This window comes from Loxodonta africana, chromosome 7 (genome assembly GCF_030014295.1).
Source record: "Loxodonta africana isolate mLoxAfr1 chromosome 7, mLoxAfr1.hap2, whole genome shotgun sequence".
In the NCBI taxonomy this organism is placed as follows: Eukaryota; Metazoa; Chordata; class Mammalia; order Proboscidea; family Elephantidae; genus Loxodonta; species Loxodonta africana.
The window spans coordinates 64,826,084-64,841,344 of NC_087348.1; the positions used below are offsets into that span (position 1 = coordinate 64,826,084).

General features: G+C 41.6%; 2 protein-coding genes across 8 annotated transcripts in view; one reads left to right on the plus strand and one right to left on the minus strand.

Annotated features, from left to right (window-relative positions):
* The window catches only part of GTF2H1 (general transcription factor IIH subunit 1), a 35,792-nt gene extending 35,472 nt beyond the window's left edge, over window positions 1–320 (minus strand). Inside the window, exon 1 of one of the 2 annotated variants that reach the window (XM_003411981.4) lies at window positions 206–320. The gene's annotated coding sequence lies outside the window, so the exon portion shown is untranslated. The remainder of the gene's footprint in view (window positions 1–205) is intronic. The other variant, XM_023550802.2, reaches the window with a different exon arrangement.
* Window positions 321–661: 341 nt separating this feature from the next.
* Window positions 662–15,261, plus strand: part of HPS5 (HPS5 biogenesis of lysosomal organelles complex 2 subunit 2) — a 61,142-nt gene continuing 46,542 nt past the window's right edge. For 3 of the 6 annotated variants that reach the window (XM_010592198.3, XM_023550799.2, XM_023550800.2), the window contains exons 1-5: window positions 821–1,856; window positions 11,549–11,715; window positions 13,966–14,076; window positions 14,243–14,307; window positions 14,975–15,167. In XM_010592198.3, coding sequence (XP_010590500.1) covers window positions 11,608–11,715; window positions 13,966–14,076; window positions 14,243–14,307; window positions 14,975–15,167 — 477 coding nt within the window. In that variant the 5' untranslated portion in view covers window positions 821–1,856; window positions 11,549–11,607. The other 3 variants (XM_010592197.3, XM_010592196.3, XM_023550798.2) reach the window with 3 other exon arrangements.

The following is a 15,261-nucleotide window of genomic DNA, read 5'->3' on the forward strand; positions in this document are numbered from 1 at the left end:
GGCAGGACTCGTACAGACAGGTAGATTAGAGGTCGTCTCTTCACTGCTTTAGAATAAAAAAGGGCAGCCGGGACGCAGGCTTGGGAGTTGTGACGGTGGCGACAACGACGCTGGGGAGAAAGAAAGAATCCGCGCCGTACTGCGGCCCCCGGGCCTGTCAGGTCCTCACCCGCCCACCCACCCTCATTCTTCGGTATAAACTTACCAGGTGGGAGCTATGGCCCTGGACCGAGAGTAAGTAACTGGGCCTGGTCGGGTCGAGTTCCACTGCGCTTCTTAGAGCAGCTGCGAGGAAGACGCTGAAACCCAGCGGCCACCCCCGTCACCACCGCCTCTGTTACTGGGGGGTCTCGCCTCCATCGCTGGCTGCGAGAACTCTGAAGGCACGTGACCGGAAGCACCGAGGCGGGCCAGTGGGGCACGTGACCGAGAGCGCGGCCGCCATGACACCTTCCGCTAGCTCTCTCCGGATCTCACCGCTTCCCGCCTGTTTCGTTTCCCCTCACTGGCCTCAAGCGGTGAAGTGTCCCGGGATCCTTGCTGGCCCACCCCTTTGGCCCAGAGCTCCTCCAGTCTCGGTCGGCGCCGCATTTTCAGCCGACCGCGGTCCGCTGCCAGCAGGCCGTAGAGAGCGTAATTCCGACCGCGGCCTGAGGGGGAGGGACCACGCGCAAGGAGGGTCGTAACCGTCATGTGACGAGGAAGTGCCGTTAACAGCATTGTCCCCGCGTCCCCGGCGCTCTTGGATGACGTAATCCAGGAAGGGGCGCAGTGGGAGGGGAGATTGAAGCTAAGGTGCTTCTTCTGGTGCGGGGTGAGTGTTCCGGCGCCGACCTCGGAGACAGGGTCCGACCAGCTAAGAATTGGTGGCGACCGGCATAGAGGTGGTGGAGCGGGCCTGGGACCTCTGGGCTGCTGGTCTGTGAGCCTTGCCGTGGTCCTCTTCTAAAGAGATCTGAATACAGTAGTAAAGTTAGTGCTGTTGAAAAGGTAGTAGTTCCGCTAGCCGAGGAGCTTCTTGTGAGCACGAACTGTATCTTGTCCATCGCTATGTCTTCATTGCTGGGTACAGGGCCTGGCATATAGCAAACATTCTGTGAATGTTGAATGAATGAATGCATGAATGAGTGAGTCGCCATTTTTCTAAGGCGAGAATTGTTTAATGATCATTACTTTTTGGGTGGAAAGATGCCTGGTTATGGAGAAAGGGAGAATCCCCTGCGTATCATTTATCGCATTTTTACTCTCTACCTTCCTTCTCCCCTTGCCTCCTCTTCTGCGCACCTAGTGGGAAAAGAACGCTGTAATTTGCATTTGATGTGTGAGCAGCAAACACTGGTCCGTTAGTAACCTAGTGCTAGGACAGTGAAAAATCTTTTCTTAATCTCACTGTACATTACCATCAGATAATGCGGGGGAGTGGACTATAACTAGATCTAGATTCAGGAAACGTGAATTCTTGTCTCAGTTCCGTAATTTACAAGCTTTGTGATCTTGGACAAGCCAGTCTCAAGTTGTCTCATTCACTTTGATAAGCATTTATGGCCACCTTGTATGTCCTTCTTTTTTTTTTTTTGTATGTCCTTAGTTTTTTGGTAGGCTTGACCTATGACAGACTTCACAGAAGTGACATTTGCAAAAAAAGTAAGGTTTTGTTAGATGGAAGATTCAAGAAACAGCATATATTAAACCACGGAAGCACAGAAAGTCCTTAGAATGAAAAGGGAACAAAGATAGCCCGGTGTAGTTGGAGAATAGAAGAGGGTAAAGTGAGAGGAGATAAGACCGGAAAGAGAAGTAGAGATGAGATCCTGAATGGTGTTTAGATTATCTTGGAAGAAGAGGAGCTCATGAAGGTTTGTACAGAGGTTTTTTGTTTGTTGTTCCCTTTTCGGTATATACTATCCTTATGGAAAGTTTCAAACACTAACGAGAGTAGGATAATATAATGAACCCTCATGCATACATCACCCAACTTTAGCAATTATCAGCATTCTGCTGTTCTTGTTTATATGGAGCTTTTAAACTTCTAGGTATTTTTCATATCCATTGCCATACTTGATTAATAGCAGCTTTCAATTTGGGCTCAATTCTACCCCTTATATTTCCTTCACCCTGTATCTAAGTATACACATTTTATGTACACTTTGGTTTTATATGAAAAATTTCTTTGGGTTTTAGTTGACTGCTTGCTCTGTATGAACCAACAGTGTGACATGACCACTTAAAAAATACACCTAATGCCATTTTAGGTGACTCGACAGCAGTGGATTTTTTTGATAGAAACTTAGGGTCCAGATCAAGTAAGTTAGTTTTTCTACTCTATTCTCAACCCTGGTGGTGTAGTGGTTAAGTGTTACGGCTGCTAACCAAAGGGTTGGCAGTTCGAATCCACCAGGCGCTCCTTGGAAAGTCTATGGGGGCAGTTCTACCCTGTCCTGTAGGGTCACTATGAATCAGAACCGACTCAACGGCAGTGGGTTTGGCTTTTGGTTTTTCAGCTTATTCTCATTCACCTACTTGAGGAATATTACGTTCACTTCTCGGCACCACATTTTCGGGTGGATATTGGCAAACAAGTGCTTCTGTAGAAAGTAGACCAGAAGGACAGATAGGAATTTGGAAATTGCTGTCAGAATCATTGGAATAACTGGGAATTTTAAACTTTCAGCAGACACGATAATGCTTTTTAATTATTTGAAGGGTTGTTTTGGAAAACGGAGTAAACTTATCTGCTCCCTTAAATTGTAGAAGCCCAAGTTAGGAGTAATCAGTAAAAGCTCTAGATGATCATGTTTCAGCCCAGTATTAAAAAGGACCTTATAACAGAGTTGTGGAGTAATGAAATGGGCGGCTTTCTGAGGGTGCTTCGTTTTCCATCACTGTCCATGAAAAGGGTTCATGGACAACTAATTTCTGAATTAGGTAGACATGTGCACTGAATTACCTCTGAGGCCTCTTCCACCTTGAGAATTCTGGGAAGTGGGACTTATGCTGGCTGATGATGCCTGGGCAGATTTGGATAAGTAGATCGGAGGGGAAGGAGTCATTTCAGGGACAGAGTAAGCATGAAAAGTTGGTGTAACAGTCACCCAGCAACTACTCTGGAGAACCGACTTTGTTTATGCTGGTGTTTTTTTTTTTGCATTTTCACTACACACACACATTAAAAAAAAAGAAAAAACCTGGTGCCGTAAAGCCTATTCTGACTCATAGCGACCCCATAGGACAGAGTAGAACTGCCCCATAGTGTTTCCAAAGAGCAGCTGGTGGATTTGAACTGCCTACCATTTGGTTAGCAGCTGAGCTTTTAAGCACTGTGCCACCAAGGCTCCACACGTGTGTGTGTATATACACATAGGTATAGATATGTGTGCGTATATATGTATATATGAATTGTTAAAGGTATACATTTTGCTTTATGAAAACAGTTCTTTTACCTAATACCCACTAATAATTTTATCAGTTATTCGTCTTATTAGATGTTAGGAACCTCTGTGCTATATAATCATGTATGTGTATATGTATGTAATTTTTAATGCCTATAACTATGGCTTGAGGTATAACTTTTAGAAGTAGCTTATTTTAGTTTCATGTACTTGTGTTTAGGTGATCGGGCTTACTAAAACATTTGAAACTTATTCTTTCAGAAAACAATTGAAGTTTAATGTACATCTCCTGTTTCAAAACTCCAGAGGTCTTGTAATCATGGCTCACTGATCTTGTGATTGTTTTAGCAAGTTTTTATTTTTTTATAATGTTTCAGCACATACTGCTGTCTTAGTCATCTAGTGCTGCTATAACAGAAATACCACAAGTGGATGGCTTTAACAAACAGAAATTAATTTTCTCACAGTTTAGTAGGCTTGAAGTCCAAATTCAGGCTATCTACTCCAGGGGAGGCTCTCTGTCTCTGTCGGCTCTGGAGGAAGGTCCTTGTCATCAATATTCTGTGGTCAAGGAGCTTATCAGCACAGGAACCTCGAGTCCAAAGGATGTGATCTGCTCCCAGCGTGCCCTCTTGGTGGTAGGAAGTCCCCACTCTCTGCTTGCTTCCTTTTCCTTTTATCTCGTAAGATAAAAGGTGGTGCAGGCCACACTCTAGGGACTCTCTCTTTACATTGGATCATGTATTCTGACATATGTAATTGTCAACCAATCAAAAATTTTTTTGTTCAGAGTTCCTGATAAAATCACGTTTAAGTACCCTGAAAATTTTATTTACTCAGTTAAGATTACTTAAGAGTTAATTCACTCAAGGATGGAGTGCTGCCCAACTTTAAAGTTTTCTATTAAACCTGCATAGCAATCTGTTGATGGTATTCTGAGTCGTTTATTTTTGACTATGTCGTGTGTCATTGAGTTGATTTTGACTCATATGTATATTTTTCTTTTTTTTTTTTTAAATAGGAACTTTTTAATCCCTCATTATAGCTTACTTCCAGGAAATTCCCTATTCAATGAGATCAACGCCAAATGGCCTGTGTACCTCAGAGTGTCTTTGTTTCAAGATCAAGTGAAAGACACTGTTACGGATTGAATTGTGTTCCCCCAAGATTTGTGTTGTAAATCCTAACCTCTATGCCTGTGGTTATAATCCCATTTGGGAATGAGTTATGTTTGTTATGTTAATGAGGCAGGATTAGTGTAGGCTATATCTCAAGTCAGTCTCTTTTGAGATATAAAGAGACTAATAAACAAGCAAGGCAGGAGAAGAGATAGGGTAAGAGAGATGGCAAGCCATGTGAAGATTGCCCAAGAGCAGAAGCTCAGAAGAGACAAGGACCTTCCTCCAGAGCCGACAGGGAGACAAAGCCTTCCCGTAGAGCAGGTGCTCTGAATTTGGACTTTTAGTCTCTTAAACTGTGAGAAAATAAATTTCTGTTTGTTAAAGCCATCCACTTGTAATATTTCCGTTATAGCAGCACTAGATAACTAAGACACCTATGACCTTGATACCATTCCTTTCTACTGTAGGATCTTGAACCATGAATTTATCTTTATCTTTTTTGTATCTTCAGTTTCTTTCATTCTGCAGACTTTGCTTTTAGAGAGAGAGATTCTTTTTCACCAGACTCTGAGTAGTTCAAATGCTTTTTCTTCACTTCCTTACCACCCACCCCTTTTCTCAAGCCCTGGTATTCTAGCATCTCCCCACATTACTTCACAGAAATCATGTGACCTCCCAACACCAAATCCTTCAGTGCTTTTCTATTGCCTGCCAGTTTAAGTTCAGATTCTTTGGTTTGAGTGTTTTGTAATTTGGGTTCAAATTACTATTCCAGCTTTCTTTATTAGTCCATTGATCATAGCCTGTGTTTTAACCAAAGGCTGAACTTGTGTTCTCCAAACATATTTTGCTGTTTTCCACCGCCATGCTTTTGCTTATTGCTACCCTACCTGCTACCCTTTTCACTTTACTTTATGCTGAAGGCCTACTCAGCTCCAGTAGTTTACTATGGTTCACTTTAACTCAATGTGCTTCCTCTGTCTTCTAAGTTCCAACAGTAATTAGTTGCTGCTGGGTTGATCCTGACTTACGAAGACCTCGTGTGTGTCAGAGTAGAATTGTGCACCATAGAATTTTTAATAGCTGATGTTTTTGGAAATAGATTGTTAGGCCTTTCTTCCAAGGTGCCTTTGGGTGGGCTCAAATCTCCATCCTTTCTGTTAGCGATCCAGCGTGTCCATTTGTACCACCCAGCATTTTGCTTAGGTCTCCCTTATGAGTGTGTATCTGTGTGTTGTCTTTTTCATCCGGTTTAATTATAAATTCATTGACTTCTAGAATTATATTGTCTTATTCCCAACACTGTTCCTGATACTTAACTAGGTACTCAGTAAAATAAATGAATGAAAAAAGTGAAGGAGGATTTTTTTAATTTGATTGTGCTTTAGGTGAAAGTTTACAGCACAAATTTAGTTTCTCATTCAAACATTTATGCATAAATTGTTTTGTGACATTGGTTGTAATCCCCAAAATGTGTCAGCACTCTCCACCTTTCCACCCTGGGTTCCCTGTGCCCATTCGTCCAGTATTCTTTTCCCTGTCTGCCTTCTCGTCTTTGCTTTTGGGCATGTGTTGCCCGCTTGCTCTCTGTACTTGACTGAACTAAGAAGCATGTTCCTCATGAATGTTATTGTTTGTTTTATAGGCCTAATCTTTGGCTGAAAGGTAGATTTGGGGAGTGGCTTAAGTTCTGAGTTAGCAGAGTGTCCGAGGGCCAGAGTCTTGGGGGTTCCTCCAGTGTCTGTCAGACCAGTAAGTCAGGTCTCTTTTTGTGAATGTGAATTTTGTTCTACATTTTTGTCCCCCTCTGTCTGGGGCCCTCTATTGTGATCCCTGTGAGAGCTGTCAGGGGTGGTAGCCAGGCTCCACCTAGTTCTTCTGGGCTCAGGCTGGTGGAGGTTGTGGTTCATGTGGTCCATTTAGCCCTTTGGAGTAATATTTTCCTTGTATCTTTGGTTTTCTTCGTTGGCCTTTGGTCCAGACGGGATGGGACCAGTAGATGTATCTTAGATGGATGCTTGCAAGCTTCTAAGACTCCAGACGCTACTCACCAAAGTAGGTTGTAGAACATTTTCTTTATGAACTGTGTTATGCCAGCTGACCTAGATGTCTCCTGAGACCATGGCCTCCACCCCTCAGCCTCTAACTCGTTACCTCGAGGTGTTTGGATGTGTCTAGGAAGCTTCTATGACCTTGCCTTGGTCAAGTTGTGCTAACTTCTCCTATATTGTGTGTTGTCCACCCCTTCTCCAAAGTTAACACTTCTCTACTTCTAGTTAGTGGTTTCCCTTCCCCCCTCCCCTCTCTTGTAACCATGAAAGATTTTTTTTCTATGTGTAAACCTTTTCTTGAGTTTTTAAATAGTGGTCTCATGCAATGTTTGTCCTTTTGTGATTCACTTATTTCAGTCCTCATAATGCCCTCCAGATTCATCCATGTTGTGAGATGTTTTGCAGATTCATCATTGTCCTTTATCCTTGCATAGTATTCTATTGTGTGTATGTACCGTAATTTGTTCATTATCTGTTCAGAAACCGTGGTGGCGTAGAGGTAAGTGCTACAGCTGCCAACCAAAAGGTCAGCAGTTTGAATCCACCAGTCGCTCCTTGGAAACCCTATAGGGCAGTTCTACTCTGTCCTATAGGGTCGCTATGAGTCGAAATCGACTCAACGGCAGTGGGTTTTTGGTTTATCTGTTGATGGGCACTTAGGTCGTTTCCATCTTTTTGCTCTTGTGAACAATGCTGCAGTGAACATGGGTGTGCATATGTCTATTCATGTGATAGGTCTTTCTTCTTTAGGATGTATTCTAGTAGTGGGATTGCTGGATTGTAAGATATTTCTATTTCTAGCTCTTTAAGGAAGTACCATATCGTTTTCCATAGTGGTTTTTTAACATTCCCACCAGCAGTGCATAAGAGTTCTAGCCTCCCCACAACATCCAGCATTTATTTATTTATTTTGATTAATGCCAGTAATGTTGGGGTGAGATGGTATCTCATTGTACTTTTGATTTGTATTTTTCTAGTGGCTAATGATCATGAGCATGTTTTCATGTGTCTGTTAGCTGCCTAGTGTCTTCTTTGGTAAAGTGTTCATATCCTTTACCCACTTTTTTTATTTTTTTAATTAACTTTTATTAAGCTTCAAGTGAACGTTTACAAATCCAGTCAGTCTGTCACATATAAGTTTACATACATCTTACTCCCTACTCCCACTTGTTCTCCCCCTTTTGAGTCAGCCCTTTCAGTCTCTGCTTTCGTGAGAATTTTCCTGGCTTCCCTTTCTCTCTATCCTCCCATCCCCCCTCCAGACAAGAGTTGCCAACACAATCTCAAGTGTCCACCTGATTTAATTAGCTCACTCTTCATCAGCATCTTTCTCCCCTCCACTGACCAGTCCCTTTCCTGTCTGATGAGTTGTTTTCGGGGATGGTTCCTGTCCTGTGCCAACAGAAGGTCTGGGGAGCATTGCCGCCGGGATTCCTCTAGACTCAGTCAGACCATTAAGTATGGTCTTTTTAGGAGAATTTGGGGTCTGCATCCCACTGATCTCCTGCTCCCTCAGGAGTTTTCTGTTGTGCTCCCTGTCAGGGCAGTCATCAATTGTGGCCGGGCACCAACTAGTTCTTCTGGTCTCAGGGTGATGTAGGTCTCTGGTTCATGTGGCCCTTTCTGTCTCTTGGGCTCTTAGTTGTCGTGTGACCTTCTTTACCCACTTTTTAATTGCATTATTTTCCTTTTGTTGCTGAGGTGCTGAGTATTTTATAGATATTAGGGATTAAACCCTTCTCAGATATAGCCAAAAAATTTTTCCCAGTGTGTACCTTCTCTTTTTACTCTTATGGTGGAGTCTTTTGTTAAGCATATGTGTTTACTTTTTAGGAGCTTCCAGTTATCTAGTTTATCTTCTGGCATTTGTGCATTACTGGTTATGTTTTATATTCTATTTATGCCATGTGTTAGGGCCCCTAGCATTTTGTCCATATTTTTTTCCTTCCATGTTCTTTATAGTTTTATGTTTTGTGTTTAGGTCTTTAATCCATTTAAGTTAGTTTTTGTTTATGGTGTTAGGTATGGGTCCTGTTTCAATTTTCTACAGATGGGCATGCAGTTTTGCCAGCATCATTTGTTTAAAAGACTGCCTTTTCCCCATTTAATAGACTTTGGGCCTTTGTCAAAGATCAGCTGACCATAGGTGGATGGAATTAAGTGTGGCTTCTTGATTCTGTTCCCTTGGTCTATATGTTAGTCCTTGTACCAGTACCAGGCTGTTTTGACTACTGTAGCTGTATAGTAGGTTCTGAGATCAGGTAGTGTGAGGCCTCCTACTTTGTTCTTTTTCCTCAGTAATGCTTTGCTTATCCAGGATCTCTTTCCTTTCTATATAAATTTGATGATTAGTTCTTCCATTTTGTTAAAGAACGCTGTTGGTATTTGGATCAGGATTGCATTGTGTCTGTAGATTGCTTTGGGTAGAATTGACATTTTCAGAATGTTCAGTCTTCCCGTCCATGAGCATGGCATGTTTTTTCCATTTATGTAGGTTCCTTTTGGTTTCTTGCAGTAGTGTTTTGTAGTTTTCTTTGTATGTGGATCTTTTACGTCCCTGGTTAGATTTATTCGTAAGTATTTTATCCTTTATCCTTTTAGTGGCTATTATAAATGGTATTGTTTCCCTGATTTCCTTTTCAAAGTTCTCTTTGTTGGTATATAGGAATCCAACTGATTTTTTTATGTTGATCTACGATACTGCTATTCTGCTGAATCTTTCTATTAGTTCCAGAAGTTTTTTTGTGGAATCTTCGGGGTTCTCTATTCGTAGTATCATATCGTGTGTAAATAGGGATAGTTTCACTTCTTCCATTCCAATTTGAATGCCCTTTATTTTTCTTGCCTTATTGCTCTAGCTAGGACTTCTAGCACAATGTTATATAGGAGTGGTGATAAAGGGCATCCTTGTCTTGTTCCTGTTCACAGGAGGAGTGCTTTCAGCTTGTCTCCATTGAGAATGGTATTGGCTGTTGGTTTTGTATGGATGCCCTTTATTATGTTGAGGAATTTCCCTTCTATTTCTACTTTATTAAGAGTTTTTATCTGGAATGGGTGTTGGACTTTATCAAATGTCATTTCTCCATTTGATTGAGATGATCACGTGATTCTTTTGTTCTATTTATGTGGTAGGTTACGTTGATTAATTTTGGAAGATTTTTCTAAGATCAAGGATTCTCAAATATTTTGAATACTAAAGATCTTTAGATACCATTCTCTTTGCAGAGGTTCAGCTCTATTAGGAACAACGTTACTAACAAAGTAGGACCGTACTATGCATATGCAGTAAAAAACAACATAACCTTATGTATGTTGCACTATTAGAAAATACACTCCCTGAGGGTTGGGACTTCTTTTTTAAATCATCTTTTGTACCTCCATCCCCGGAACAATGTCTGGCATGTAATTCATTCTCAATATGTATTTGTTGACTAAATGAATGAATGGGTGAATACGTATGTTTCTGAAAAACAACAAAATACAAGTGTCAAATTTAGGTAGAATAAATTGCTTCCATGATACTATTTTTTCTGTGGTATTAATTTGCTTTTTATTCTTAATTTGGCAGGTGGCAAAGAATTGAGAAAAGCTAAAATTAATGGGTAGAATGAAAATTCTTTTCTCTTATTTTTTCTGGAAATTGGTCTAATTTGACAAAGATGTACCCTTGAAAGTGGTTGAGCTGGTCACTACCATTTCCTACCCCCACACCAAGATAAAAACTCTTGTGTATTAGTTTACAAAGGCTTCATTGGGCATTTGGCATTTGCTACCTTGTGACGCAGTGGTTAAAGTAACTGGCTGTTAACTGAAAGATCGGCGGTTCAAACCCACCAGCCACTCCACCAGAGAAAGATGTGGCAGCATGCTCCCGTACGGGGTCACTATGAGTCGGAATTGACTTGATGGCAACGGGCCTACCTTGTATTCTTATTCCTAGGAGCCCTGGTGGTGCATTGGTTAAGCGCTGGGCTGACAACCGAAAGGTTGGCAGTTTGAACCCACCAGCCGCTCCATAGGAGAAAGATGTGGCAGACTGCTTCCATAAAAATTACAGCCTTGGAAACCCTATGGGGCAGTTCCACTCTGTCTTACAGGGTCGCTGAGTCAGAATTGACTTGATGGCAGTGCGTATTCTTATTCCTATTCAGTCTCTCTTGTTGAAGCTCTTATTCCTTTTTGTAGCTGTAATTCCCTTTACCTTAGTCCTCATTTAGTAGGTGCATTCACTCATTCATAGGTATTTATTGAACACCTGCATTGTGCTAGGCCTGGAGAGAGAGACCCAGAGGCCTGTTCCTGTTAAAAGAAGCCCTGTTGTACAGTGGTTAAGTACTGGGCTGCCAACCAAAAGTTTGGAGGTTTGAACCCACCAGCCACTCTGTGGGAGAAAGATGTGACAGTCTGCTTCTGTAAAGATTACAGCCTTGGAGATTCTGTGGGCGGTTCTACTCTGTCCTTTAGGGTCACAATGAGTCAGAATGGACTCAATGGCAATGGATTTTTTTTGTTTATTCCTGTTGAATTGTTAGCCATAACTATAGTATTTCCTTCTAAGGATTTATAGTTTAAGGCCTTTACAGAAGATTGCATTTTAATGGAAGACTCTTAAAGACAGAAAAAGCTTTACAACTAAAAGAAATGTAGCAGGACTGCTGTTTTACAGCAGAGGGGCTTGGCCAAGTCCCCTTTTAAATTCTACTGTATGCAATCTACGTACTTACACTGTAGATAAATAGAGTATGATAGAATTATGGAGGGGCTGGAGAATATAGATTTGATTTTCTGGGAGTTTTAGACTCAGGGAATGACGGTGCAAGCAAACTATTGCATATAACGTTATCTAAGTGTGTTTGTTTTCCAAGTAGATGTTGAGTACCTCCAGGGTAGGGATCATCTGTCCTTTCTCATGTTTCCTCATGTGTAGAACATATTCATTAAGTATAAGCTAAATGAACAGTTAGTTTTTTTAATTATATTTTTGCAGGTTTCATTCAGGTGAGAAATACAGTCTGTCACCCAACCTTGTTTCAGCTTTCTGGCTAAATGACTTTTGTGCCAGTGATACCAGAGTCCTACAGCCATGTTCTCACAGAGTTCGATTCTCTGGATCTCTTACTCTCAGCTCTGAGGCTCGACTCCAGTCGTCTGAAGGTGAATTTCTTGATCCTTGTATCATTTTCATGTTTTTGGATGCCGTCACGTGTGTCACCTGCCCTCTAGTTCCTTATGTTTTGTGGAATCATGGGAGTTTTCATCACCTGTCCTAATAATACCTTACACTGAAATAACATGCTCGTACCTCTCTCTTAATTTATCCTCGGAGTTATCATTTGAATTCTTTCCCAACCATGATAAAGATTAATTTTCCCTCTCAGCAGCCTTGCTTTAGGAGCCGTGGTGGCGCAATGGGTCAGTGCTCAGCTACAAACCAAAGGGTCGGCAGTTCAAACCCACCTGTGGCTCTGTGGGAGAAAGATGTGCCAGTCTGGTTCTATAAAGATTACAGCCTTGGAAACCCTAGGCAGTTCTACTCTGTCCTATAGGGTCGCCATGAATTAAAATCAACTCGATGGCAAAGGCTTCCTTTTTTTTTAATCTTGCTATCTTTTCTCAGAAAGTAATGTATTTGATTGAAAATAGTGTATGTGAGTATACCGTATTGTATTTTGAACAACATAAGCTATTGTAGTTATACTAAACTTATTTCAAAACATGGAGTTTGTGGTAGCCCCCGTTTTAGCAAACAGAGCAAAAGTGAGTTAGCTCTGTGGGAAGAAGTATGTGCTTCCCCCAAATCCTTAATTCTTTGTATTAAATCTGGGAATAATGTGGTGAAGGACAAACTGTCATAGCCATATTCCAAAATAATTTCTTTCTTACACTTTTGCTGCCACTCCATAGCACCTTTCTACCTTCCAAGGGAAGGGAGAGTAGGAAGTAATAGACGAAGTAATATGAGCAACAATTGTGAGGGGTCAGTATTGAATTATTTCAGCTGCACGTTACAGAGTATCTTACTAATATTGGCTCAAGCAATACAGACATTTATAACCTCATTGGAGGATAGTGCTTGTTTCTGGGTTTAGTGTAGTGGCCCAGTGACACCACTGACAACCCAAACTATCTTTCCTGCTCTACCATCATCCATATGTTGGCTTTTAGTCACAGTTGCAAGATAACTGTCCTGGCTCCAGGTTTGATGTTCCAGTTAGCATCTCAAGCAAGAAAGAAGGGAGTAAGGGTAAAAGGGAAACCCTGGTGGTGTAGTGGTTAAGAGCTATGGCTGCTAACCAGCAGGTTGGCAGTTCAAATCTACCAGGCACTCCTTGGAAATTCTATGGGGCAGTTCTACTCTGTCCTATAGAGTCATATGAGTCAGAATTGACTCAACAGCAATGGGTTTTTTTTTTTTAAAGGGCAAAAGATTTTCTTCCATTTAAATTCTGCCTCTTATCTAGGAAGGTACAGCTTCCCAAGAAACCCCCAGCAGGCTTAATCTTATTAGCTGGTGTTGAGTCACATGACTATCCCTGCCTGCAAGGAAAACTGGGCAAGTGAATATTTAGGTTTTCCATCCTCTATCATGGAAAGCAACAAGGTTGGAGAGGGTTGGGATGTCTGTTAGGCAGCCCGCCAACACTTTCTTCCATGGGGCATTGGGCACAGCATGGCCACTACTCTCTGCTAGATGAGTAGAGGAATCAGAGGCTATGGGGGGACATGGCAGTGCAGTGACCTATATCTGTGCCCTTTGTGCATTCTCACTTGCTCTAAGAGCTGTGGGTGTTTGAGCTGATTATGCAGACTAGAAGTGATTTAAGTGAGTAAACAGTTAACCCGTTACCATTGAGTCAATACCAACTCATAGCAACCCTAAAGGACAGAATAGAACCACCCCATAGGGTTTCCAAGGAGTGGCTGGTGGATTTGAACTGCCAACCTTTTGGATAGCAGCCGAGCTCTTAACCACTGTGCCACCAGGGCTCCTAAACAGTTAAAGTGGTTACTTTATTCCTTGGAGACTTACTTGATCTTGCACTCTTGTGGTCAGTATTGGAATGACCTAGACAAATTACACAAAATACGAATGGTCCTTTGCCAGGTGAAGATGACTAATTTACACAAAATGGCCTGTTCGGCCATCTGGAGTTTCAATTAAAAATTTAAAAACAAAATGTTCTATATTTTTCACTGTACTAGAATTAGACAGTGAGCGTCACTACATGGTGTTCATTTGGGTGGGGTATGGGGGCACCAGGAGGAACCTGGTACACAAATGCTCATAATTTATTTCTGGTGGATACTTTATTTGGTTGAGTGACTGTGATTATCTTCTGCTTGAGTTGGAATCGACTCAACGGCAATGGGTTTGGTTTGGTTTTGGTTTTGTCTGTTCTTCAGTGCACGAGCATAGCTGTGTCTCGGAGATGGTTGGCATTGGGCAGTTCAGGAGGAGGACTCAATCTCATTCAGAAAGAAGGCTGGAAGCAGAGGCTTTTTCTTTCACACAAGGTAAGATTGAGGGTAGCCCTGTCCTATACTGCTTGGAGCAGATTTCATAAATACTGATTTCTCTATTATACTCATTTGGAATAAAGAAAAATGTAAAACTTAAGATTTAAAATAAAAAAAGAATACTTTTTAGAAGCTGCCTAATACTTTTCCTTCTGTGCTCTAGGAAGGTGCAATTTCTCAGGTTGCTTGTTGCCTACATGATGATGATTATGTTGCTGTAGCTACCAGGTGAGAAACAGTTGTCAAACTGGCTGATCTTTGCCAAATGTGTTTTAAATTGGCAAGTGCGTTTGTTAGAGTGACTAACCACCTTAGCTTGCCTGGGACTAGCCTGACAGTTTTTAGAACTGAAAGTTCTGTGTCCCAGGAAACCTCTCAGTCCTGGTAAACCTGGGCAGTTGGTTACCCTATTGTTTGTGGAGAATACTAATGTGAGGTAACAACATTTCAAAAATTCTTAAAAGAGAAAGGAAACAGAGATAATTTAGAACATTTAAGTTCTTCTGTTATACTGGTTTGTGACTAAAACAAAGAAATTAATACCTTGACTTTTTATTCTCTCTTTTCTGAAGAGCATGAGTTGCACATATGTTTTATATACATGGCAAATCAAACCAGAACCAAACCCATTGCTGTTGAGTTGATTCCAACTCACGGTGACCCCATGCGTGACAGAGTAGAACTGCTTCGTATGGTTTTCTTGGCTGGAAAGAAAAGATTGCCAGGCCTTTCTTCCATGGCACCATTGGGTGGGTTTGAACCAGCAATCTTTATAGGCTAGTAGTCAAGTGCAAAACGTTTGCACCACCCAGGGATATACTTGATACTGTGATGCAATTAAACTGAACCTTTTTCACCGTTACCAAAAATTTCTTTCCGTAACCCGTTCTTGCAGTCAAGGTCTTGTGGTTGTTTGGGAATTAAATCAAGAGCGCCGTGGGAAACCAGAACGAATTTATGTGTCTTCAGAACACAAAGGCCGAAAAGTGACAGCTCTCTGTTGGGATACAGCTATTCTTAGAGTTTTTGTAGGTGATCATGTGGGGAAAGTTTCTGCCATCAAACTCAACAGTTCTAAACAAGCAAAGGTGAGAGCTAGTCCAGTTCCTTATGTATGTGGATAAGATATAAGGTGTTTTCTTACAGACCTTTCGATTAAAGAAGATGATTTTCCCTACTGTC